Raw genomic sequence first — 23,922 nt, 5'->3', positions numbered from 1 at the left:
AATTAAGTAGGAAGACAAAAGAGATTACATAATCCCATTTCCAATGAGTCCTAACACCTGGACACACATTTTGTGATTACCTATGAATCTAAATTTTTTATTCAGGGAGTGGAAGAATATTTATAACAGGCACCTCAATTCTATCAGACACCAGAGGCCAATGATAATAGCAAGAGTTACTATTTACCCTACCGAGCCCTCACTACAGACAAGGCAGGGTGTGGAGCCCTCTGAGAGTCTCAGTTGACCCTCACATTAATAACAGAATTTACCTTGTAGGATATCATTTTACACATAAGAAACTGGATCTTTCAGTAAAGATCCCAGAGTTTTTAAGAAGGAAAGCCAATGACTGCAATGTCATCTCTTGCCAATTACTTTGTTTCTACTCTGAAAAAAATAAGACACAGCTCATTCTCCACAGCACATACTTCTATCTCCTACTATATATACATCTTTTTCAGTAACTATGTAGCATAAGCAACTCTCTTGTCCCCACCTAAAGCTTTTCCCATGTATCCCAACAAAAAATGTGTTCTCTCTCCTTTCTCAGAAGTTCTCTTTGAATGTGCCCCATCTACCCATCCATCCTCGTTTGGGTACCTATCATATACCAGGCACTATGCTGGAGACACAAGGTGTACAAGTCACAGTCCCATCCCTCAAATGTTCAGTCTAGACACGCAAGCAAATAATCATACTTGAGCATGATAAGTTATATATGGCACAGGAGTAGCACAGACCAACTTTGCCTCAGGATACAAGTTCAGAAGGTCACAGAAGGTTTCAAAGAGGTGGTGTCTGAAGAATGACTGCAAAGAAACAAGATGGACAGGAGGAGAAGGGCATTTAAGGACAAAAGAATGAAAATGAATGATGCTACCAGGGTACTTCATGCCACTCAGAATAGTATAAAATCACAATGGAGAGGGACTTCCCTGGTGGCGCAGTGGTTGGGAATCCGCCTGCCAATGCAGAGAACACGGATTCGAACCCTGGTCCAGGAAGATCCCACATGCCACCGAGCAACTAAGCCAATGCACCATGACTACTGAACCTGCGCTCTAGAGCCCCCAAGCCACAATTACTGAAGCCCGTGCACCCAGAGCCCGTGCTGCGCAACAAGAGAAGCCACGGCAATGACAAGCCCACGCACTGCAACGAAGAGTAGCCCCCACTTGCCACAACTAGAGAAAGCCCACACACAACAACGGAGATCCAACACAGCCAAATAAATGAATAAATAAATAAATAAATTTTTTAAAAATGACGATGGAGAGAGAAAGCTGGGAAAGAAGGATGGAGGTGGCCTATAGAGAAGCAAAGGTCAACATGCCCCAGTCCCCAAAGACCAGTCTTCTGTGCTTGTCTGAGCTCAACACCCAAGACAGCACCCCACGTCATAGGAGGGGGAAAAGGGAGGACACGGAGCAGACACAGGGGCAAAGAAAGTCAAGGTACTCATCAACTCACCAGGAGAGCCTGGCCACCTCTGCCCAACATGGTTTCCAACTCTCTTCTTAGTACCCTTACTCTTACCCCATAAGTCCTGTGGATTCTAAGCACTAGTGTCTTGCTTTTTTTTTTTTTTTTTGAAGGCAATATCTACCAGTTAATCACGACTCTTTGAGACCTTGAGTTGAGGATAAGATGCTGTTCCATCAAAGGTTCTCCACCCTGAGGGTCAGGTCCAAGGGCAGCACAGAAAAAAAGAACTGCTCACTGAGCTGGGCAGGAGAAGAGAGAACTGATTTTAAATAGACAGCTTTTAAAGAGAAATAGTTAGATCATAGATCACCAGTTACAGAGCGCATCAATATACCAGGGCACAGTGAAGACTGACAGGGCTGGTGGGGTTCTTATCCGCTCCTCCTGGGCCTTTAAAGCAGTAATCCCCATGCATTCTGAAATTGCTCATCTGATTCATGGACTCTAACCTCCCCTTTAAAAGAAAAATCAAAACTCTGTTGCTATATAATGTGTTCCTTATTTTTTTTTTTTTTACAAGCAAAGGCTATTTATTGTGTGTTCCTTATTTTTAAATGAAGTGGATTTAAATTAACTGTTATGAGAATTTCCTGACACCCTATATGATAATTAGACACATCCTGATTTCCGACACAAACTCAGGGTGAAAAATGATGAGTTCAAGGACTCACTCTTCACAAAGGCCAAGATGACAGAGAAAGGACAGTGCGTTTCAACACAGATACAATCTCCTCCAAGTGGAAATTTGACCAGACATAAAATATTGGTACACTTCAAAACTTTTTACTCATACATACAATTAATATTGTCAAACTCAGTAAATATTATTTATAGACCTATAAATTTTTATATTAATTTTAGAACAAGAGAAAGTCATGGCTTGCTTCTTCCCTTGTATTGGAGAGTTTTAAAGCTTTGGTTACTTTAAAGCAAGGAAACAACTGCTGAGAGTCACCTTAAACCAAAAGCTAAATTTTGAAACAAAGAACCTTAGGAATATTTTACAGTTCTAGAAAATCACAGCGAGCTGAGGAACAAAAGCCTGCAATGAAAGAGCCTTCGGTTTACTACTGATGCGTGGTAGAACTCTGCAGCCTTGGTGTCCTCATCTGTAACATAAGGAAATTAAGAAAGCCTTGGGCATTCACTGAAGTGAGTTCCTTAGTCCCAAACCAAGAGGCTTATTAAAACAAATCAAAACAAACAAACAAAAAACTTCAACGAAAACACTTTAGGATAAAAAGAACTTTAGGCACTTGCACCTGTAAGATGACACAGGTGAGCAATGTTTACTGTCGCTCTGCCTGAGACTGTGACCTACATCCTAGCAACATCCAGGAACTAGTCATCGAGTTACACCCACTCAAACAAAGACATGGCAGACCTTTTTACTCCTCCCATCACAACGCATAACTTGTGTTTACTCAGTGCACTGTAAAATTAAAAACACAAAGCACTACTTGTAAGTTCTTTCTTTTGGGAGGAGGTGAGTAATAACTTCAGACATCCCCCAGCCAAGTTCAAATCTGAGGCTTCCAACCTGCACACACGCACAGGATCATATAATCTGCTAGGAAAACAGGGAAAGATGCCACATCAGGTATTCACAGTCACTGGGGGACTAGGGCACACCTGGCTCTTCACACCTGCTCTAGAATACTCTAGAGGAATTAAATGTGATAGGAAAATGAGTATCTTACCAGGGGAGGTTTTCATTAAAATGTCCCCACATCTTTTTCTCAGAAGCTTCATTTTATCCAGGGAAAGCTGCGTGACTATGAATGAAATCAAATTCTCATTTGTTTAGGAAATGGTTTGGTTATCTGATTACCCACAGCCCAGGGCTTTGCCCTGAAAACCAAGGCTGCGCAGGATCTAAGGTGCTAAGAGTACAGAAACCATCAAATGAAGAAACCACCTGCTTTGCAGTCTCAAGAGAAGTCCAGAGGCTTCTCTGCTACTGCTTTGAGCCAGAAAAATATGTTTTATGTACTCAACTTTTAGACAACATTCCAAAGCTCAGTGAAGGGGGTCAGCTTGTTGGGGTCCCTAAGCCAGGAAGGGCGAGAACAAGCCTCTGGGATGGCCAGAGGCCATTCACATCTCAGGGCCGGCTGGATGCCCCAGGGTCTATCTGAAAGCAATCTGCCCAGGGCACTCTTTTCAGGAACCATTTCTACAGGTCTTTATGACACACCGAAGCCATTAACCCACTCTGTTTCAGAGAAACCTAATCGGTGACTTTTCTCTTAAGATCAGCATGGCATGAATATTAAAGAATTCAGCCATGTTCTGCCTCTTCTGGTCAGATTTTCTGTAAGTGCCCATCTAGAGAAAGATTTTCCACATAGAATAAAGTTTCCAGCAGTGACAACATTCATGAAGACATCTTAGAGTACTTCCTGGGTGGCTGCTTGCCAGCCGCAAGAAAGGAAGAGCAGAGCAAAGCCTACAGGCCAGACTGTCCATCCCGGCAGGACGTGGGGCAGGACACCAAAAGGCCCTCAGCTGCTCCTGTGAACAGCAGGGCCCCAGGAATCATGTTTGGAAACAAGTGCCCTGAAGTCTGACTCTGAGTTCTCCTAGCCTCTCCCAACCCCCACCAGGCAGACGACCCACCCAGATACTAGGGTCTATAACAGGACAGGTAGAAACCAGACCTTCACCATCAGCACATGGTGTTCTGGCTGCAACAATTTTGATTCCTTTGACACTGTCATAGGCGAGGCAGGGTGGGGAAAAGGAAAGGGTACTAGTGGCCCTCGAGTAAGACAGAGCTAGGTTTGACCTCTCAACCACGCTTTGTCTTTCTAAATCTGACTTGTCATCTACAAAGTAGGAACACTCATAACAATTAGTACTTCACAGGTTACCATAAAGATGAAGAGAGACCAGGAAAGTCAGGCACTTAGTGCAGTGCCTTCTTCCTCCCTGCTCACCTTCCATCCCAATATAGGCAAGCTTTACAAATAATGTTTTGTTTTTTAAGTCCGCCATGAAGCACCCTCCTTATTCACTGGACTGGGTTCTGAGATGTCTTCTGCTATTTCTCCAAATCAAATACATGCTCAAAGGGCATTCTGAAAGCAACTAAAAATATCCACAACAATATACTCAAAGCAATTCCAAAAATGTTTTCAGCAATACTTTTGGAGTTGATCTACAATCTTCCAGAGTGACTGTCCATAAAAGGCAAACATTTAGAAGCGAAGTGCTCTCAAGCTTTCAGGTGATCTCACGACTTGACAACTGCCCTGAGCCATAGACCCTGGAGAGCTCCCCAACTTTGCAGCAAGTTCCCTGCTAAGGGTTTTATGCCTCTGCCTATCCACAGCCCCCCTCAGCCTGCTGGGCCTCCTGCAGGAGGGGATCTCCAGAAATTATGTCTGAGAATATAATCCCATCTCACTGACAGGTGACTCCCATCACTATAGATTTCAAGGATTTTTCATAGATGTTTTCACTTTATTTTTAAAAGTGAAACGAACAACACAATTGAAAAACAGGCAAGAGATCTGAACAAGTATTTCACAAAAAAGGATATCCAAAATGCCAAATACACAGGCAAAGACACTAAGCTTCCAGTGCTGATAACAGAAATGCAAATGAAAATCATAACTAGAGACCTCTATACAACACTGGAAAGGCTAAGATTAAAATGACCTTTCACACTAAGCACTGGCAAGAATGTGGAGTAATGGAAGGCTCACTCACACCAGACGGGACTATGAATTGAAACGGCCATACTGGAAAACTCTGGCTGCATCTACCAAAGGTAAACATATTCACATCAAAGGACCCAGGCATTACAGCTGCACCCACATACACACACAGCAGAAATACTTCCCTATGTGCACCACCAAAAACATATACACATGCATGTTCACAGCAGCATTATTCATAATAGCCAAAAACAGGAAACAATTTGAATGTCCATAATCAGTAACTGCCGCGTGTTTATACAACAGAACCTAACCCAGCTACTGCTAAATGCACAACATGGATGAATCTTACAGTGCTAAGGGAAAGAAGCCAGACATAAAAGAATACAAAAGGATGAGCGTATTTATATAAAACTCAAAAACAGGCAGAGGTGATCTACAGTCTTAGACGTCAGGACAGCAGTGCCACGGAGGAGGAAGTAACAGGAGGGGACGTGCCCAAGGAGAGACTGCAGGTTGCTCGTGGTTCGTCCTCTCTTGATCTGTGTAAAGAATAAATGGGTGTGCTCGTGGAATGGAAATTCACTACACTGGACCCATGGAATCTGTGCTTGTTTCTGCATGTAACTTAAACTTCAAAAAAATCATTTTCTTTAAAAAGCAAACCCACTAATGAATTGGGAAGCTGGGCTTGCCATATATACATTAACAATAAGAAAAAAATATCAAATTGTACACTTTAAATACATGCAGTTTATTGTCTGTCAATTGTATCTCAATAAAAGTTCCTAAAGAAAAAAAAAAAAAAGCAAACCCACCTGGATGCCTCCTCCTGCGCAAAGCCAAACAGGGCAAGCCGATTTAATTATCTTCTGGCATAAATGTATTCAAGCAGTCAGGCTGGGTAAGAAAAGCAAAAGACACCAGGCCACACTCCCTTACCGTGTCTGCTCTCAGCTGCATCACGTGTGTGCCTGTGGTTCTGAGGGAGTTTGACTCCCTGGGTCTCACTACTTATTGATTAAAAACAGCTCGGTAACTAGGAGACTCAGATGAGATACAACAAGAGCACTCCATATTTGTACGATTGTATCATAACGTTGGTTCCTAGGACTGTGGTACAGACTGTAGCAGATGCAGCTGGAAAGCCAGCAGAACCTGGGAGACTCAGGGAAATTTTCAGGAGCTTCAGGGGATGACTTTCAAGAGTTTTAGGGGCCAGTAGCATAGGTTCTTTGTGAAATTTCATATCAACTCTAACAGGAGTTACTATACTTTGTATTCTCACTGCTGGATGACTAGAGCCGCTCTGTAAAAGGCTTTCCAGCATAAAGAGAGCATTTTTCAGGTCACATGTGGAAATGACACACACGCTTCCTTTTGGAAGTATCAAATTTCCTTTAATCTCAGTTATGCTCTCATTCTGTCTTAAGCCTCTACCTTCATGAGACTTCTAACCTTGGTGGGTCTCTCTCTAGATGTCTTAGGTCTCCTCTGGATCCCGGGTTAGGAATTAGGCCTGTTCAGGCAAGACAGTGCTGGGAATAGCAGGCTTGGCCTTGCACAGACTCAGGACTCCTTTAGGGCCTTGGGCCAAGGACCAGCAGCCTTGACATTCCTGGAAGCCTGTAAGAAGAATCCCAGGCCCCACCTCAGTCCCAGTGAATCAGAATCTGTGCCTTAACAGGATGCCCAGGTGATTCATGTGCACTTAAAGGTTTGAGAGGCACTGACCTAGGTCACACTGCCTGTCACCTGACAAACTGAGAGGCCCAAGGCTGGAGGTCACAGCCTCATCCGGGTAGAAGAGTTCATTCTAAAAACCCCTCTGTGAACAGCCTCCCCCCAAGGCTGGGCCCATATGAACGGGCCATGGTGCTGTACCTGCTACTCTGTTTTCCAAACTCAGGGTCACATTTTCCTGGATCTTGGGAGTGGGCAGAAAAAAAGCACAAAAGAGGCGGGGAGAAGGGAAGATAGAAAAGGTGTGTCTGCCCTCATTTCTCTGCAGCTCTCGGGAAAGCCAGGTGGAGGGAAAGAAAGGTAATACTGGAACACTGAGCAGGGAGGAGAGGGGCATCTACTGAAGCTTAGCCAAGCTTGTCTTGTCCATGAGGGTAGGAACCCTGAAACAGGTGCACCTGGTTCACTTCCAGCTTTCTACCCAGCAGCTCTGGGGTCTAACACTAGTCACACTGAGACAGGCTGGGACCTGGGACCCTTTGCTGCATGCTTGCACCTGGAGAAAGAGCTCCTCCAGCAATAAAATACAAAGAAACTATAAGCGACTACAAATAACTACATGCAAGCACAGCTGGGGCAAATTATGGACAAGGTACAAAAAAGACCAAAAACACTACTGCCACTTCTGAGGAGCCTGGAGCAAAAACAGGGTACTGTGCATGCCCCCTGCACTCAATACCACCAAAGCGGCGGACAAACCACTGAAGCCATCCCTGCTTTCTGACCCCTGGACACACCCCTACCCTCACCCCATACAAGGAACAAGCCCATCTTACTTGTTTTCGCTCTCCCCTGTTGCAGTAGAAGCCCCAACGAAGCCTTGTCTGAATTTCTTGTCTGGCCTCTAGTCAATTTCTATTAAGGAGAAAGAACCCTGGCTGGTATCAACATGACCTCTCTCTGCCTCAGTTTTTTCAACTGTAAAATAGGGATAAGTATCAGTACCTACCTCTGAGAGTTGTTGGGAATCCTACCTGTAAAGTGCTTAGAACCATGTACTATGGAAGCACATAATCACCTCTAGGGAAATGTTATTCAAATAATACACGGACAGGAAAATTACTAGACAGGAAGGGGGAATCCCAGAAGAAAGGAGCTGTCCAGCTCAACATATTTTTATTGATTCTCTGCTACACGCCAGACACATGAGGCCTCGGGATGCACAAATGAAGATCCCAGCCCCTGGAGGAGTTCACAGCCTAGGGGGTTTGAAAACAAGGCTGTTCATAAACAAGGTGTCTGAGTTCAGCATCCCCTGTTCTGTTTTTTAAAAATCAACCACCAGACAGACCAGCGGGTGTATGGTTGCCAAGGTCAGAAAAGGATCTGATTAAAAGGAAAAAGTTTCACTTTCCAGCGGATGAAATTGGGAGAAATGTCCACTTTATTAGCATTGAGCTCTTTATATAAGCACCAAATTTCTACCACCAACTTATTTTTTTAAACTAATGTCACCGTTGCATAAAGATTTAATTTTAAAAGGACTCACTTCAGGAACACCCAGCTTTCTACACCTAGGTCCTTATTGCTACTTAAAGATAGGGTAGATTAATTTCTTCAAGAATAATATTAACTTCTCGACCACTAGATACTGCTGGCTGTCACCTTAGACGGTGTGAGGCAACGTATTCCTAGGAAGTCTAAAAGCAAAGACCAGCTCGCTGATATATGCCCTCTCTGACCAACAGTGGTTATGAAAGGTGACTACAGTGTAACAGTCGCCTCAGAAGTCAGATCGTTCCTGCTTGTATCTTTGGGAAGGACAGCGCCGTGCGGTGACGCCTAGCGTATCTGGCTTCAATCGGAATACCTGATCTTTGATTACTTGATGTTGGCGCAGTGTCAGCCCTGGCTCTGTAACAAAGGGGCCCTTTTCTTCAGAGCCATCAGGCATTAAAGACCCACACTTGCCAATCCACAAAACAGTCAAAGTGAAATAGGACGAAATTACCATCCTTAGGAAAGCAGTGAATTTCAGCCTGTGAAGACTGGAAACTAGTTTGACTCATTGCATTTGTGGTTTTGTTCAAAGCTTAAAAACTATTTGTGTGTAATTTTTTCCCCAGAGAAAAGGGAAAAGGTTCCATCAGCTTCACTGAAATGTAAACACAATCTCTTGTTTCCTCCCACTTGGGATGATGACAAAGGGGACAGAACAAAAGTTAACAGGCCACCACTCACCTTGTGTAACCCTGAGAGGATGCTGTTACCAAAGCGGGCACTGCGGAGTGATGGTCTATACTCTATAGAGGCCCCTCGTCTTAGGGCGCAAATACCCTCACAGGTGCTATTCATTTGAGCCTCAAACCAAGCCCATGAGGCAGGCCGGTTGGCAGTGACGGGTCCCAAATAGCAGCAGGGGAAACTGAGGCTTGGTGAGGGAAGTGACCCTGGCTCCAGGTGGGAGAGTTACAGCTGGTGCCAGGATTTAGCTCCCAATTCTTCCTCTTCCACTGTTACCCATGTGCCTAATTCAACCAAACCTTTCCAGAGTTTAAAAGACTCACAGAAGGTAAACTAATGAAATGCCCAGATTTTCTAAAGCCAACAACGAAGCAAATATTGTCAATCTGATCCTAAGAATGTTCACTTCTGCTGTAAATGAAACTCAGTGGTGTGCATTTTAGGTCCCTTTATTTCCTCCCGTCTGCTTAAGAAATGAACATCAGTAAGTGAGGGGGGAAGGCAAGCAGGCCAGAGGGGCCAAGACCTCCACACCAAGGAACCTTAGCACCAACTGCGCAGCCCAGGGGGGCCCTTCAGGTCAAAAAGACACCAACTCCATGAAAGCAGAGTCAAGACTCAACACCTTGACTGAAAGTCAGCCAGACTCAGTTGAGACTAGCTCAGGGATGTGACCAAAACTATGGTAATGTGAGAACCAATAAGCAAATTTCTGTTGATCTGAGGACTAGGATTCAACCCCCTTTCCCCTACGGCCTCTCCCCCACCCTCAACCCCACCCACACAAATCAGAAACCTCTTCGAAGCCCTTAGCTTTCCTCCATATATTTTTTCCTTAGTCTTAACCATGCGATTCTTAGCCCTTGTGGGAAGAAGGCAAAGAATATTTAACACTCCAGGGGCATCGTATTAGGCACTTTTCTACCAGCTCGGTCTCACTCTGATTTTACAGATAAGAACAGCGTGCTCCGGTGTCAATTCCCTCACCCGAGTTCCCCCAACAAGTTAATGGTAGAGCCACATTTCACATGGAGCTCTGTCCCACTCCAATGCCATCTTCACACTGGATCCGCGTCTACTCAGAGTGATCCTTGACCATCGGCACCCACATCAGTGGGAGTTTCTTATAAATGCATTATCCTGGACCCCAACCCCTAATGAATCAGAATCAGCACCTTAACAAGATCCCCAGGTGCTTCTTGTCCACGAGTTGAAGAAGCACAGCTAAGCTACACCACAGTTAAGGGGGCGGGCAGGAATAAACAGTCGCTACCGGGAGGTTCAACTGCTCCAGGGGTATTAAACCTCATTCAGCATTATGACTCTTGGACCCAAATACACTGATGCTCCTGTAGTGCCAAGTATCATGCGAACCCTGTTTAACAGAGATTTTTTTTTGTTTAAGGGCAGTCTTGACACAGTTCCACAAACAACTGAGAAGATGACACTAAAACATCTACCACAGTCAAATCTTAAGGGAGAAGTTAAACACAAGCTGCCCAGTCAGCCCTGTGCCTTGCCCTCTAGTGGATCACAACAAGAAAGCCTAAATACGGAGCTAGCCCTCAGAGGGTTGCCCAGAAACACACTCCTAACTGAAGATCACAGCGTATTTGCCATGAAAGTGATCCCACTGACTCTGGAGCAACTTGGAACACAACCCTGTTAATTCAGAGGAAGGACTTAGGGATGAAAGAGTAACAGAAAAATCCTAGAAGATCCAAAGACAAACAAGGAGAAAGGAATTATCTAGATATCTTTTTCCCCCCAAGAGCAGAAAATTTGGCCTGAAACTGATAGGCTACTCCTGCATCTCTCTTTCACCACCTTTTTCTTATTATTCTCCTTTCACTCTATCCACAGTGGCATTCTTACTGTTTTTCTTTTGAGATATTCACACATGATAAAAGTTACCCTTTTAAAATGTACAGTTCACAGTTTCAATGTATTCACAAAGTTGTGCAACCATTGCAGAATATTTTCATCACCCCCAAAAGAAACCCCATGCCCATCAACAATCACTCCCATTCCTCTCGCCCCACCCCCTAGCTCCTGGCAACCACTAATGTAACTTTTTGTCACTATGAGTTTGCCTCTTCAGAACATTTTATAATGGAATCAAGCATACGTGGCCTTTTGTGTCTGGCTTTTTTTCATATAGCATGTTTTCAAAGGTTAATCTGTGTTGTAGCATAAATCAAAGTTCATTCCCTTTTTATCTGTGGATATCTGTTTTACTAAATAACCTGATATGTAGCAAAGATATATCCAAATATGCTTTTCATATATAAACCTACTTTTAAATTCACAAAGTTCATTCCCTTTTTATGGCCAAATGATATTCTACTGTTTGGATTTTATTTATCCATTCATCAGTTGGTGGACATTTAGGTTGTTTCCACTTTTCGGCTATCATGAATAATGCTATTATGAACATTTGTGTACAAGTGTCTGCATGGACGTGTTTTCTATTCTCTTGAGAATATACCAAGGAGTGGACCTGGTCATGAGCTACCCTGATGTTTAACATTTTGAGGAACTGTCTGTTTTCCAAAGTGGCTGCACTATTTTCCATTCCCATCAACAATGTAATGTAGGAGGGTTCCAATTCTCCCACATTCTCACCAACACTTGTTATTGTACGTCTTTTTGATCACAGCCATCCTGATGGGTGTGAAGCAGTACCTCACTGAGGTTTTGACTTGTATTTCCCCAGTGACTAATAATGTTGAGCATTTTTCATCTCCTTTTGGCCATTTGTATACCTTACCCCCCAAAAATGTATAATTAAGTCCTTTGCTCCCTTTTTTAAATTGGGTTATTTGCCTTTTTATTGTTGAGTTGTAAGAGTTCTTGCTTATTTTTGGAACTCCAGTAAAGAGCCCCTCTTCCTGGAAAGCTCTTCCCCCTAATATCCAGTATTCAGCTGGACTTATATTTGAATGAATCCCTCTGCACCTGGAACCACTACCCTCTAAAAGCCTGGGAACACTTTCTCTTTCCCTTTCTGTCCCATGCACCCCTCCTTGCTTTCAACCTGCGTGTTGTGCCCCGCTTTATCCACAGCAAGCTCTCCTGTGATCATGAAAACTCATCTGCCACTTCAGTAAACTTACAGAATCAAGAAAGAACTTGACAGGTTCTTTGACCACTGCTGCAGATTCACACAGTCTCACTCTGTGCCAAGCACGGCCCTTTTCTACGTGCTCTGAAAAGTATTTAATTATATGCAGGCGCAGGTACGACTTCACACTCGTGCTCCCTGACACCACCAACCTAAAACGCTCGTTCTCCTGTCTACAAAAGTGCTACCCCTCGTCTCCAGCATTTTCATACCCATCATTTCCAGCATTTTCATAATCTAGCCCCTCTATAGAGGCTTCCTCAGCCACCACAGCTTCAAATGGCTTCTCTCTACTCTGAAATAAACAGTAATCACCTGTAGAGTTCATGCATCAATTAATATCCATAGTGTATGAATGCCCCTATATTTTAGAGATAGACCAGGTGAAACCACCCCACCCCATTGACGGTTTTAATATATTAGAACTGCTGGGATGTGCTGATTCAGTAAAGGAGTCCTGGAAGAATCACACGTTACCTCAAAAATGTTCTGGGAAAAGTCTGTTGAATAAATAGAACCAAGGTTTCTGTTGTTGCTATTGTTAACTGCAGTACTTCTCAGAGTCTTTGATAAGATGATGCACACGTTGAGAATCTCTGAGAGAGGGAAAAGCAACAGGCAGTGCTTGCAAATGGATTTGCCCTGTACAAGAGCACACCTATTAACATCCACCCAACAGTATTCTCCCCAGTACTCTGGGAACTGCTGAGCTAATTTGATGGCTGCTCAATTCTACCAGCTGGACAGCAGAAACCACATTTTCTACTCAGGTGAGGAACCAAACTTGCTTTGTTTTAGGATGCCGTTCATTGGAAGTCACTAGTAACATGCTAGGTTACAGGAAAAGAAGAAAGAAACCATACATTAAATGTGTTCATAATTTTTCAGACCCATCCAGATTTTTGAAATTGGAAAACGATGAAATGTGAAAAGAAAAAAAACGTATCTTAGAAACAAGCTAGTGCAGTATAAACCGAGTGTTACTTTAAAAGAATCCTCTAGGACAGTTGAGAAGAGCCTTCTAGGAAGGAACCATGGCTCTCTATGACCCACTAACAACAGCCCTGATGATCAAAGAGAAATAAAGTATCAAAAGGACTGTCTCACAACAGACTTAGCCAAGGAAGCAAAAGCTATCAAGTGGTCATGTGCTGAAAAAAGGGAACAACAGTGATAAGGAAAGAAGCTTCCCCACGCTGGAAAGAAAGCCTCCCAGCAAAAAGTTGGGGTAACACCCAAAATATAAACATCAAGTTTTGGAAAAGAATTTTGAAATAGAAATGTTCCCTACTCGTGCTAAGAAGGAGAAACCATTTATGCTAGCAATTAGTGAGTCTAAAGAACCACAAGCTGAAGGCTGTGTCTTTACTGGGCGCTGATTACCGTCAGGAAGACAGGCATGGGCCTTGCAGTTTTATCTGCTAGAACACTAAGTGGTACACTTGAGTTTTTGAATAGGTTTCTGATTTACTGATAGGTTTCTCTAGTGCTAATTATTTTAAAACTAAAACAAAGCACAAATGGAAAGCTGAGATAAAGCCTGATGGTCAGCTGGGACTCCATTCGACACAGTAACACAAGATTTCATTCAAGTGCTGACCGCCTCTGACACACAGTCCATTTGGGTGCTACATACACCTTCTTCCTGCCTTCAAGTGTCATCTTGGGAACCCTCCTGACTCCAGCAGGTTCCCGAAGCCTCTCTCATGCAAAGCAGCTAAAATTCAAGGCCTCAACCTAGGCTGTCTTAAGTCATGGCAAGCTGTCAGCCCGGGATCATAGCTCAGGGGGCAAGGAGAAGAGCTTCAGGTTGGGTTGTGCCCAAATAGTGCTGGATGATAACTCAACCACACAGGGTAGCACTGATACTGCACAGCTGCTCCTAAAAGTGGGCCTTCCCTGCCCTCGGAGTCTCCCTCCGTTACTGCTAACACCACCATCCTGCAGAAGGAATGGAAGGCCTTCACCACAGGACATCTGTCACCTCCCCCCAAGGCCTGTGTAAGCTGTCCCTTCAGAGAAGACACCATATTGCAAATTCTTTTTAATCTTGCTCATAAGTGATTCACCTGTTCTCCAATCTTAAGATTCAAGCTGCCAGAACTTCTTGCCACCTCCTCTCCACAAATGTCTGAGATCCCCCCAAAAAGGAAATAGGGTAGTTGCTGGATTTATCAATACCAAGGTCATCAATCTCAGTCTATCCAAGAGTGTCCTGGAAACCAGAGGCTAAGTATTTTGCAGTATGGAAAGGGGGAACTTTTTTGTGTAAACGTCCTTATTTGAAGAGTAACCAGAATTCTCGGAACAGGACAATGGGAAGTGGCACAGGTATTGGAAATAGAAAATGCTTTAGGCAAGTTCCTAAAATGCCCTGAAGAAACCCTGTCTCTATACATGACGTATTAAAATAATGGCGTTTCTGAGCAAGTCTCACCTCTCTTCCTCTCACCCGCGAAGTCAGTGATTCTACAGGCATGCTCCCTGGACTAGCAGCACTGGCATCCCCTGGAACTAGTTAGAGATGCAAATTCTTGGACCCCCCCCAACCCTAAACCCAGAGAATCAGAGGCTCTGGTAATGCAACCCAGCTAGCTGTGGTGTAACAAGCCCTCCAGGGGACTCTGAGGCTCCTGTTTGAGAACCACTACCCCAGGATTAGGGAAGAGGCAGCACCTGGCGGGGAGGAGGGGTGGGGAGCCTGATTAAGCCCTTATTAACTGCGTGGGAGACAGTCTCACCTGTTCTTGCCGCTGACCAGCACTGGCCCTCAATCTCACAGACTGATTCCACTGATGGGGGGTTGAGTCCTTACTTCAAGGTCACTGTTAGAGACCAAGCCAGAGCTTCAGCCCGGGGTCTGCTGACTCCTTCATCAACCTTGGATCTCAAACTGGGGCTTTAACATGCCAATTCTGGGGCCCAGAACTCTGAACATTGATAAGGCACCCCCACTACACCCCTGTCTCCTAATCTACACCATGCTGCTTCCTTCAGGTAAGGACTGGAGCCTCAACACTTAAAATCAAAAGAGAGAAGGATTTAAGGGAAAAAAAAAAAAGATAAAGAGCAACTTCCAAAGGACCTGAGAAACCAAACCTTTTGATGAGGACTGGGTGGAGAAGAGAAGACTTGGGTGGCTTGTTAGAATTAAAAGAAGTAGTTAATTCAAAAAACCTGAGTAAAGAGTGCAGCCACAAGAAGACATAAATGGGGCTTTAAAGTTTTCTTAGCACTTTTCATGCCCATTAACTCCCCCAAGTCTCACAACAACCCTGCAATGAAAGGAGATAAGGCCACTATTATTGGACAGAAGAGAAACCTGAAGTTCATAGTGTCTAACAATTTGTCAGTCATCACAGTAATCCGGTTGTAAACCTAAAACTTGACCTCAGGCCTATCTCACTCTAGAACCTGTGTACCAACACCAGGTGGTTTCCACATTTGGAAATCTGCCCCAAAGCATGTTACCCCCACCTCCCCAGGAAAAAGCAAAGAGAAGGCATGTAGCAGAAATGGTGAGCCCCGAACACATGGCACTTGAGCAATGTGTGGGTTCTCCTTTAAGAACTTAACACACAAACCCAACAGCCAAGGTGTTCAGCCAAAAGAGAAAAAAAGAGAGAGAGAGGCATATTTCTAGCCTGCATAATCATTTCTGGACCAAGTCCCACTAGCAGCCTCGGAGGCGAAGAGCAGCTCACTGCCAGGCTGAAGCTCCTCCACCCCCCAGGTTATGACAGAACAGCTCTGACTTGTGTGCAGGCAAAATCCCAAAACTCAAAACAAGAAGTGAAAAAAGTGGAGCTAGGAGAAACCATCCGCGTCCTCCACACTCTTCTAACCCACACAACGCCAGTTCCAGGGTCCTGGGGTCGCCTGCAACGCAGTCTTAGGAGATGACAGGATGAAGAGGATGTTCTTGGGGACCCACCGCCCCTATTCCTTCCCACCCGGTCCCTGAGGAAGAATAACAGAAAGGGGAGAGGGTTCGTTATGAAGTCCTGGGGCTGGAGCCCAAGCCAGATGCAACCCAGGCATCTGCTCCTAAGAAGCAGTATGTCAACCCAGACTCTCCACCTGGCCCTCCCCTCCAGGTCCTGTCCTCGGCGAATATGAACCGGGTGGGGTTGTAAAGCTGAGAAAAGGCTAGAGGAAAAATCGGGCCATCCACCTACCCGACGTTCCCCGCCATATGTGTGAGGCTCCACTCCAGAGCGCACCATAAGCGCTAACTCGCAACCGGGCGCCCTTGGCCACGTCTGTTAAGGAGGGGGCGTCGCCCAGCTAAGCGTCCCAGAGGCAGGGAGCCATGCCCGCCCGGACAGCCTACCTCAGTGTTGGCACGAATGATTTTCCTAGAAGCCAGCCAGGGAAGCGAAGATCTGGGTGATTCGTGGATTTCTGCCGGGGGTGGAGGAACTTAGCCCAGGGGCACAGCGACCCACTCAGCTCCTCCACACTGGGGGCCTCGGGGCGGCACCCCCGCGACCATCCTACCGCGGGGACAGTGAGGAAAGAAAGGCTCCATCCTCAACTTTCTCGGAGGAAACTGCTCGGCTCTCCGGCTTGCCCAGCCCCTGCCCGCACATCGGGTCCCAGGTTTGGGGAAAACCAGGGACCCGAGTCCCTCTCGGCGCGCACAAAGCAGCTGCGCCCGAGCGCGCAGCCCCCTCTCCCGCCGCCCGCCAACTTGAAAGCATCTCCATGGGTGCCTGCCTACTCCCCCTGCCCCGCAGCAGGGTCCCTGCCCCGGCCACACGCATCAGACCGAACGCTGGGCGCCCCAAACGCCGCGGCTGCTGCAGCCGCATCCCCCATCACCCCCCCCCCCCCAACCCCCGGCCTGGCCTCTGCCCGGCTCCCCACGCCCCGGCCCTACCTTGCAGCCCGGTTCGTGCCCCAGGAGTGCCGGTACGCGGCACGCGTCCCAGCCCGCAAGGCTCCTCCCCGGGAGCTGCCCCGCGCTGGGCTCCTGGCTCCGGACAAGGCTCGGCCGGTCGGGGTGCTGGCTGGCCGCCGCTCGCGTCTCCCGCGCCGGCTCCCGCTGCCGCGCGCACGGAGGGAGGGGTGGGGGCGGGGGGGAAACTCCCGGCAACTCCAACTCCGGGCGCAGGAGCTCCAGCTGCAGCCGCGCGCCCGCCCGCCGCCGAGCGCGAGCGCCTGCTAGGCGAAGCTGCCCCCGCGGCCGCCTCTGAGCATGCCCAGTGTCGCCTTGGGCGAGCCCCAGCGCCCCGGCCCGGGGCAGACGGCTGAGCCGGGGGCCCGGGACCCGCCCCGAGCTCCGGAGCACCGGGGGTGGGGGAGGGAGGGAAGGGCCGGTGCCGGGGAGGGGACCCTGGAGCAAAGGGCGGGGGAGAAACCGTGCGCCAAGGGCCTTGCAAGTTTCACGGGATGCGGGAAGTTTGTGGGTTCGAAAGGGGAGCCGCTTCTGTGAGCCTCTCTGCAAGCCTAGGAAGGACAACGAGGAAACATTATTCTCCCGGAGAGAACAAGTGGACCCAGCATTTGGGTTTTATCCAGTGCACTCGTTCCTTCATGCCTGGGGTCGCAAACTCAAAGAGCTGATATGATAGGGCCTGGCCAGCAGTGTGAGTGAAACGGGTAGGAGGCGGCGAACTGGAGAGAACTCTGAAGGCAGAGCTACTGGGCTTCAAACTCCCGCTGGTATCCTGGAAGAATCGGGGCCTGCTTTGGCTAGATTTTCTGATTTTCTTTCAAGAAATGTCGAAGATTTCCATTTTTTAATGTAAAATATCCAGATTTTTCAATCTTGATAACTAATTCAGTTTTTTAAAAAACACTCTGGATCAAACTAAACGTATTCGAGTTCCTTCTCTGCTCAGCCCCACAGCTAGCCAATTTGAGGACTGTGATTTCTGCGTTCTTTTAGCAAAGAGCGGCTGAGTGCCCGCTGTGGTTTGGGAAGGCACTGGCGAGTATCCAGGATGATTCAGATTGCCGCCAAAGTACGACCAGTTACTAAGGGAAATAGGTTTTCCAGAAAGAAGAGGGCTACAGATAAATGCTGAGGCATCCAAGAAGAGAAGTAAGATGCTGATACTGATGTGGAAAGGGGTGTGAGAACTAACTCTTGGGAAATGTCTTTAATAAAAGTACGCAAGTGGAAAGTCACCGTAGGATCCATAAGAGAACTTTGCTGAGGCATTTTTGGAGTCTGAAAAAAAAAGGGGGGAGGGGGGACACTGGTAATATGACCCTGTCTTTATTTTAAATTTTGATATTTTCCATTTTTTGCATGAATTTAAAAAATATTGCATTAAAACATTTATCTTGGTTACTGAGTTCTTTGATGTCCTGTTAAATTTTGCAGCCTGCTTCACCCTAGCCCAGGCCCCGCTGAGGTGTCAGATGGTGGTACCCTGGTCTGCTTGATTAAAATATAAGGGGCAAGAAACCCCATAACAAGATGGGAAAGGGGTTTGGAGTAGTGGAGGGGGACTAAGACAGAGGACTTTGTTGCCAGTCTGTGGAGCCTGTGTAGGTTGTGTGGAGCTAGCACGTGCTGGGGGAAGAAAACGATATAATCGGAACTGAGCTCTAGGAAGATAGGCTGGACTGCAGGCCCAGGAGGGTGGTTTGGAGGGAAAGAATGGGAGAAATGGGGATACCTAAGGCATAGTCACAGTTGTGGTTTTTGAAAATCAGGGATTTCCCTAATAAATTCACGTGTCTATGCTTATTTCTGGAGAGGCTCAAGTGGCAAGGTTAGCTTCATGGCAACAGGTGGGACTCCTGGGTCTAAGCCTCAGCCATTTTCTACCAGGTTTCCATGGGCAAATGGCTCCACTTCTGAGCTGCACTTTCTTCGTCTGTGGAATGGAAAACAGTTCTCATAGCATTTTTGGTGAGGATTTAGAGCAGTATTGTATATCTAAGGGCTTTGAAAACTCTGAGAATTTAAGCGAATATAAGGCATTGTTCTTATCTACACATCATCTGTATGAGATCTGAATTTAAACAAGGAAGTTCTACAGCTTTGCAAAAATTGTCTTAAGTGGTAAGCATCTTTGATTTAGCATGCTCTCTCTCTGTGTTCGGGATTCTGTTTCAAGTCTTCAGAATCAGCTTTCCGGTAACTTAATGATTCTGAGAATTAAAATGTCCCTGTATAGGACTTCCTAGGTGGCGCAGTGGGTAAGAATCTGCCTGCCAATGCAGGGGACACGGGTTCGATCCCTGCCCCAGGAAGATCCCACATGCCACGGAGCAACTAAGCCTATGTGCCACAACTATTGAGCCTGTGCTCTAGAGCCCGTGAGCCACAACTATTGAGCCCATGTGCTGCAACTACTGAAGCCCACGTGCCTGGAGCCCGTGCTCTGCAATGAGAGGCCACCGCAATGAGAAGCCCACGCACCACAAGGAAGTGTAGCCCCCACACACCACAACTAGAGAAAGCCCGTGTGCAGCAATGAAGACCCAACACAGCCAATAAAATAAATAAATTAATTAATTAATTAATTTTTAAAAATGTCCCTGTATAGAGAGAAATAGGTGAGGGAGATTAAGAGGTACGAACTTCTAGTTGCAAAATAAATGAGTCACAGGTATGAAATGTACAGTGTGGGGACTATTGTCAATAACTATGTAATATCTTAGTTTGGTGACAGATGGTAACCAGACTTTTCCTGGTGATCATGTTGACATGTATAGAGATACTGAATCACTATGTTGTATAACAGGAACCAACATAGTGTTATAGGTCAATTATACTTCAAAAGCAAACAGACTCATAGAAAAAGAGATCAGATTTATGATTACCAGAGGCCAGGGGTGGGGGGAAAGGGGATTGGATGAAGGCAGTCAAAACGTACAAACTTTCAGTTATAAGATAAATAAGTGCTAGGGATGTCATGTACAGCATAATAAATACAATTAACACTGCTGTCTGTTGTATATGAAAGTTGTTAACAGAGCAAATCCTAAGAGTCCTTATCACAAGGAATTTTTTACTTATATGAGATGATGGATGTTCACAAAACTTACTGTGATAATCCTTTCATGATTATGTGAAATCATATGCTTATACCTTAAGTGTATATAGTGCTGTATGTCAATTCCATCTCAGTAAAACTGTAAGGAGAAAAAAGTCCCTGTACTAATTTCTATCGCCACCTCCCTTCCACCACCTTCCTTTTTTAAATCTTCCTTTTTATCTTTTATATTCTCAATATTGCAGATCTAGCTCAAAACGACCCCTCACCCCCACCCCCCACTACATGACTACTCTCTGTCTCACCTGCAGGTCATCAGTGTAGCCTCTGCCTCAACCAGACACCTGGGACATCCCTCAGTGCCCTGGAGGATACTCCCATCAGGTGAGCCCATTGGTTGCTGCATTCCTAAAGAACAGACCACTGCTTATCTATGGGAAGCATTTTAAGCATGCAGAACTCTCTAAGAAAAAAAAAAAAACTTGGGTGTTTACATAAGAAGCCTTCCAGAAGTTATGGAAAGGAGAAAGTACCTCGCCCAAGACCTATCACAGAGCAGGTAATTATGAATGTTTGCAGAATAAATAGCAATTTCCATCATCAAAATCTTCAGTACCTCTGTTCCACCTCCCACAGTTCTCAAGGATTATTTTTAAAAATCACGACAATGATAAGGTTGTACAGAAGAGCAAGAACAGGATGTAAACATTTATAAAGCAAGGGACTCTGTGCTTTTGCATGTAAAATGCTTTGTCTACTTAATTTTTAATTAATTGTATTTTTTTTAATTATTTTTATTACTAGTAGTAAATAATACATGTTATTAAAAAGAAGCTCAATGCAAAAAAAGCTCAGTAAAGAGAAAAAAGTGTTTCTCTCCCCAAGAAATACTGTTGTTATCAGTTTCTTGCATATAATTCCAGAAATACCCAATGAGCATGAGAACAAGCATAGTTAGCTTTTTTCCTTGAAGTCTGATCATAAAACTATAGAACTGAAAAATACCTTATAAAATTCGTCTAGATACCAAATTACAGACTTTTAAATGACTGTTACATTCTGGAATAGAAAAGGAAAAGATGAAATCAGTTTTCTCTTATAGCACAAGTCAACTCATGGTCTTAAGGACACCAGATCACATGGTAAAACCTTCCTTCTGAGCATTGAGTGGTACAAGAAAAAATCGAGTTCACCTACAGTTCTCCTGAAACCCATAATGCCCACTGTCAACCCCAACCTAAAACATTCACGGATTTAGATGTCCTAGGTTGCCCAGAAGGAGGTACTATCTAAAAAACAGATGGAATGAATTGACATGGACAAAGAGCTTGATCTAGGGAACTGTGCTTTATAAATCACTATCTTTAACAGTCTCACTTGTGGGATTAGCATCATCAACCACAGTATGTCTTCAAGTCCAGCAAAATGTGTATTTAAAAAAAAAAAAAACCCTTGTATACAGCATAACTAATAGCTGTCCAAATTCTTCATTCCAATGATGTGACTTCAGGAAAGAAATGCAGGAAGTCTCAATTTATCAACTTTTTAGGTCGATCCACACGAAACCATCATTTTTGTTGGTCATAGTTACTTGAATATTGGCGATTTCAAATAGTTCAATCAACCAAAAATTAGACATTGTTTTTAGACCTGAAAGGCTCTTTCTTTTAAGTTGGTTGGCCTACCATTCTTTTTCCCACAAGAGCTGTGTCACTAAACCAGCTCGGAGAAGCCTACTTAACATTTGTGATTTGCAAGGGTACCAGACTTGGGTGCAGTCTGTACAGAAAGGTCGAAAAGGAGGACATTTCTCTTCCTGTGTTGCTGAGCACAGCACCAGTCTTGGTTGGTCTAAAATAGGTAAAAATAATCTTTAGCTCCTTTTGTGCCTTTCCCCCGAGTATTCTCCCGAGACCTCTCCAAGATGTCTTTAGCACGTACCCCTATCTCACCCAGATTGGCCGTTGCTTTCAAGTCTTAAAAATCAGCATTCCTTTAGTATACTACAAGTTATAACTAAATAAAATAACGTGATTAAACTAAATCACACTCATCTGTGGAAAACTATCAACCTTCCCAAAGATATATGCAATTTTAAAAGAGTATTTTGTGGTCTCAAAGGAACATTCCCATAACAAAATTCCAGAGTATGGAAAGTAACAAAAGAAACAATTCTGGTTGTGAGGGGTAGAAACAATATGTTGAGGAAGAGGAACTTTTTTTAGTTCTGTTCACTATCATCCTACAGTTTATAATTTCCTCCCATCCTCCTTCTTCAAAACATGGATTCTTTTGAAGTTCGGGGTTTTGTTTCACTTTCCACAGTGGTTCCCCTGGCGATAGCAGTGAGCATCCCCAAGCTAGGATAGGTCTGTGGCTCTTGCATGTAATGTATCATTTGTAGATTGGGAATGAAACCTCTCATTTCTAGTGACATGGATATGGCGGGGTCTGGAAGACCTGCAGAATTCAATGGGCTGGTGGAGGTTATGCTTGGGATTCTACTCTGTTTCCCACACGATTAGTCTTGGTCTGTGGTTTTACTTTTTAAGGGTTCTAGCCAGTTTATAACTGGAGTTCACCTTCTTTTTTGACTGTTGCCATGGAACCACATTCTGTCCCTAATGTACTAAGCCTTTAGTTTCTTTCTCTCCTATGCTTTTGAGAACCAGGGTAAGTATTAACTATTGACATGAAATGTGGTGGGACTGAGTCCACTGCCATTCACAAGAGAGCATTACTGAGGGGCATGGTAAACTGCCGTTCTCCTTCCCTTTCATCTTTATTGGGCTTCCATTTTCCTCAAAGCTTCTTTCTGCTTCTCGAATGATATTACGTTATCCCCTAAGTTGCTTCAGTTTTCATATATCAACATATAGATAAGACATAGATTAAAACAAGAACCAGTTTCTTGAAAGAAATGAAACCAAAGAAGTTGTAGTCTTGCAAAAAGACTTGGTTACATTCTGGACTTGGTTGCTCTATTATTAAACTATTGCAGGCCATGGGAGAAAGGACATGCATTTTATTTTAGGCAGATTGGGTTTGAACCTCTGCTTCAACTCCTTCTTGTTTATAATCTTGGACTAAGTCTAGATTTCTTATCTCCAAAAAATGCATATTACTATCCACTTATGGCTTCAGCTGAAGGATTGAAAGGGAACACATATGCAATATACTTAGCACTGTACCTAGCCCACAGCAAGTGCTGAATAAATATTACTTGCAACCCATGACCACCCATCTTGGTAACTTCCAGAGAAATGTAAAGGGGAAACCAAGAGTGTGTTTTGGATTTCCAATGTGAACTGTTTCTAAGAAACACTGCCTCTGCTATAGCAATAATATTTTATCTCCATAGATGCAGTATAGCATTCCTATTTTCACAAAAACAATTTTACTAATATAGAAAGTGCTTTTTACAAAATTTCCACCTTTTTCTGTCTAGGTGTCCTAGTGTTTCCACCTATTACTATATTTCCAAAGAAAAGGCCTAAGGTGGGGAGAGGGGGAGGAAGGGTATTTATAGTTTAGAGATTTCAACATTTGTACTTATTAAGTTAGGACTCAGGATTTACCAAGACATTTTACAGATACATAAGTTTAAACAGCAGCTAGTTCTGAATTTCAATCACAAATAGTCAAGTATGACTCCTCTTATCTCTTGACTTGCTTGAATTAAAAATCTGGAAGAATAGTATCCAGCCAAAAAATAAAAATCTGCTAAGACAATTACAATCACCTTCAGCTGCAAGAGGGCCTC

The 23,922-nt window shown here is 44.6% G+C and overlaps 1 protein-coding gene across 8 annotated transcripts in view; it reads right to left on the bottom strand.

Moving 5' to 3' along the window:
• Nucleotides 1-17,388, bottom strand: part of STXBP6 (syntaxin binding protein 6) — a 239,307-nt gene extending 221,919 nt beyond the window's left edge. For 3 of the 8 annotated variants that reach the window (XM_057723694.1, XM_057723686.1, XM_057723695.1), the window contains exon 1: nt 3,189-3,219. In XM_057723694.1, coding sequence (XP_057579677.1) covers nt 3,189-3,204 — 16 coding nt within the window. In that variant the 5' untranslated portion in view covers nt 3,205-3,219. Of the gene's footprint in view, nt 1-3,188; nt 3,220-6,092; nt 6,233-16,379; nt 16,447-16,534; nt 16,855-17,083 lie in introns of those variants that run through there. The other 5 variants (XM_057723687.1, XM_057723696.1, XM_057723693.1 and 2 more) reach the window with 4 other exon arrangements.
• Nucleotides 17,389-23,922: the final 6,534 nt, after the last annotated feature.

This window comes from Hippopotamus amphibius, chromosome 2 (assembly GCF_030028045.1).
Source record: "Hippopotamus amphibius kiboko isolate mHipAmp2 chromosome 2, mHipAmp2.hap2, whole genome shotgun sequence".
NCBI classification, from domain to species: Eukaryota; Metazoa; Chordata; class Mammalia; order Artiodactyla; family Hippopotamidae; genus Hippopotamus; species Hippopotamus amphibius.
The sequence above is the reverse complement of the archived record's forward strand: the minus strand, read 5'-3'. Positions and strand labels throughout refer to the sequence as shown.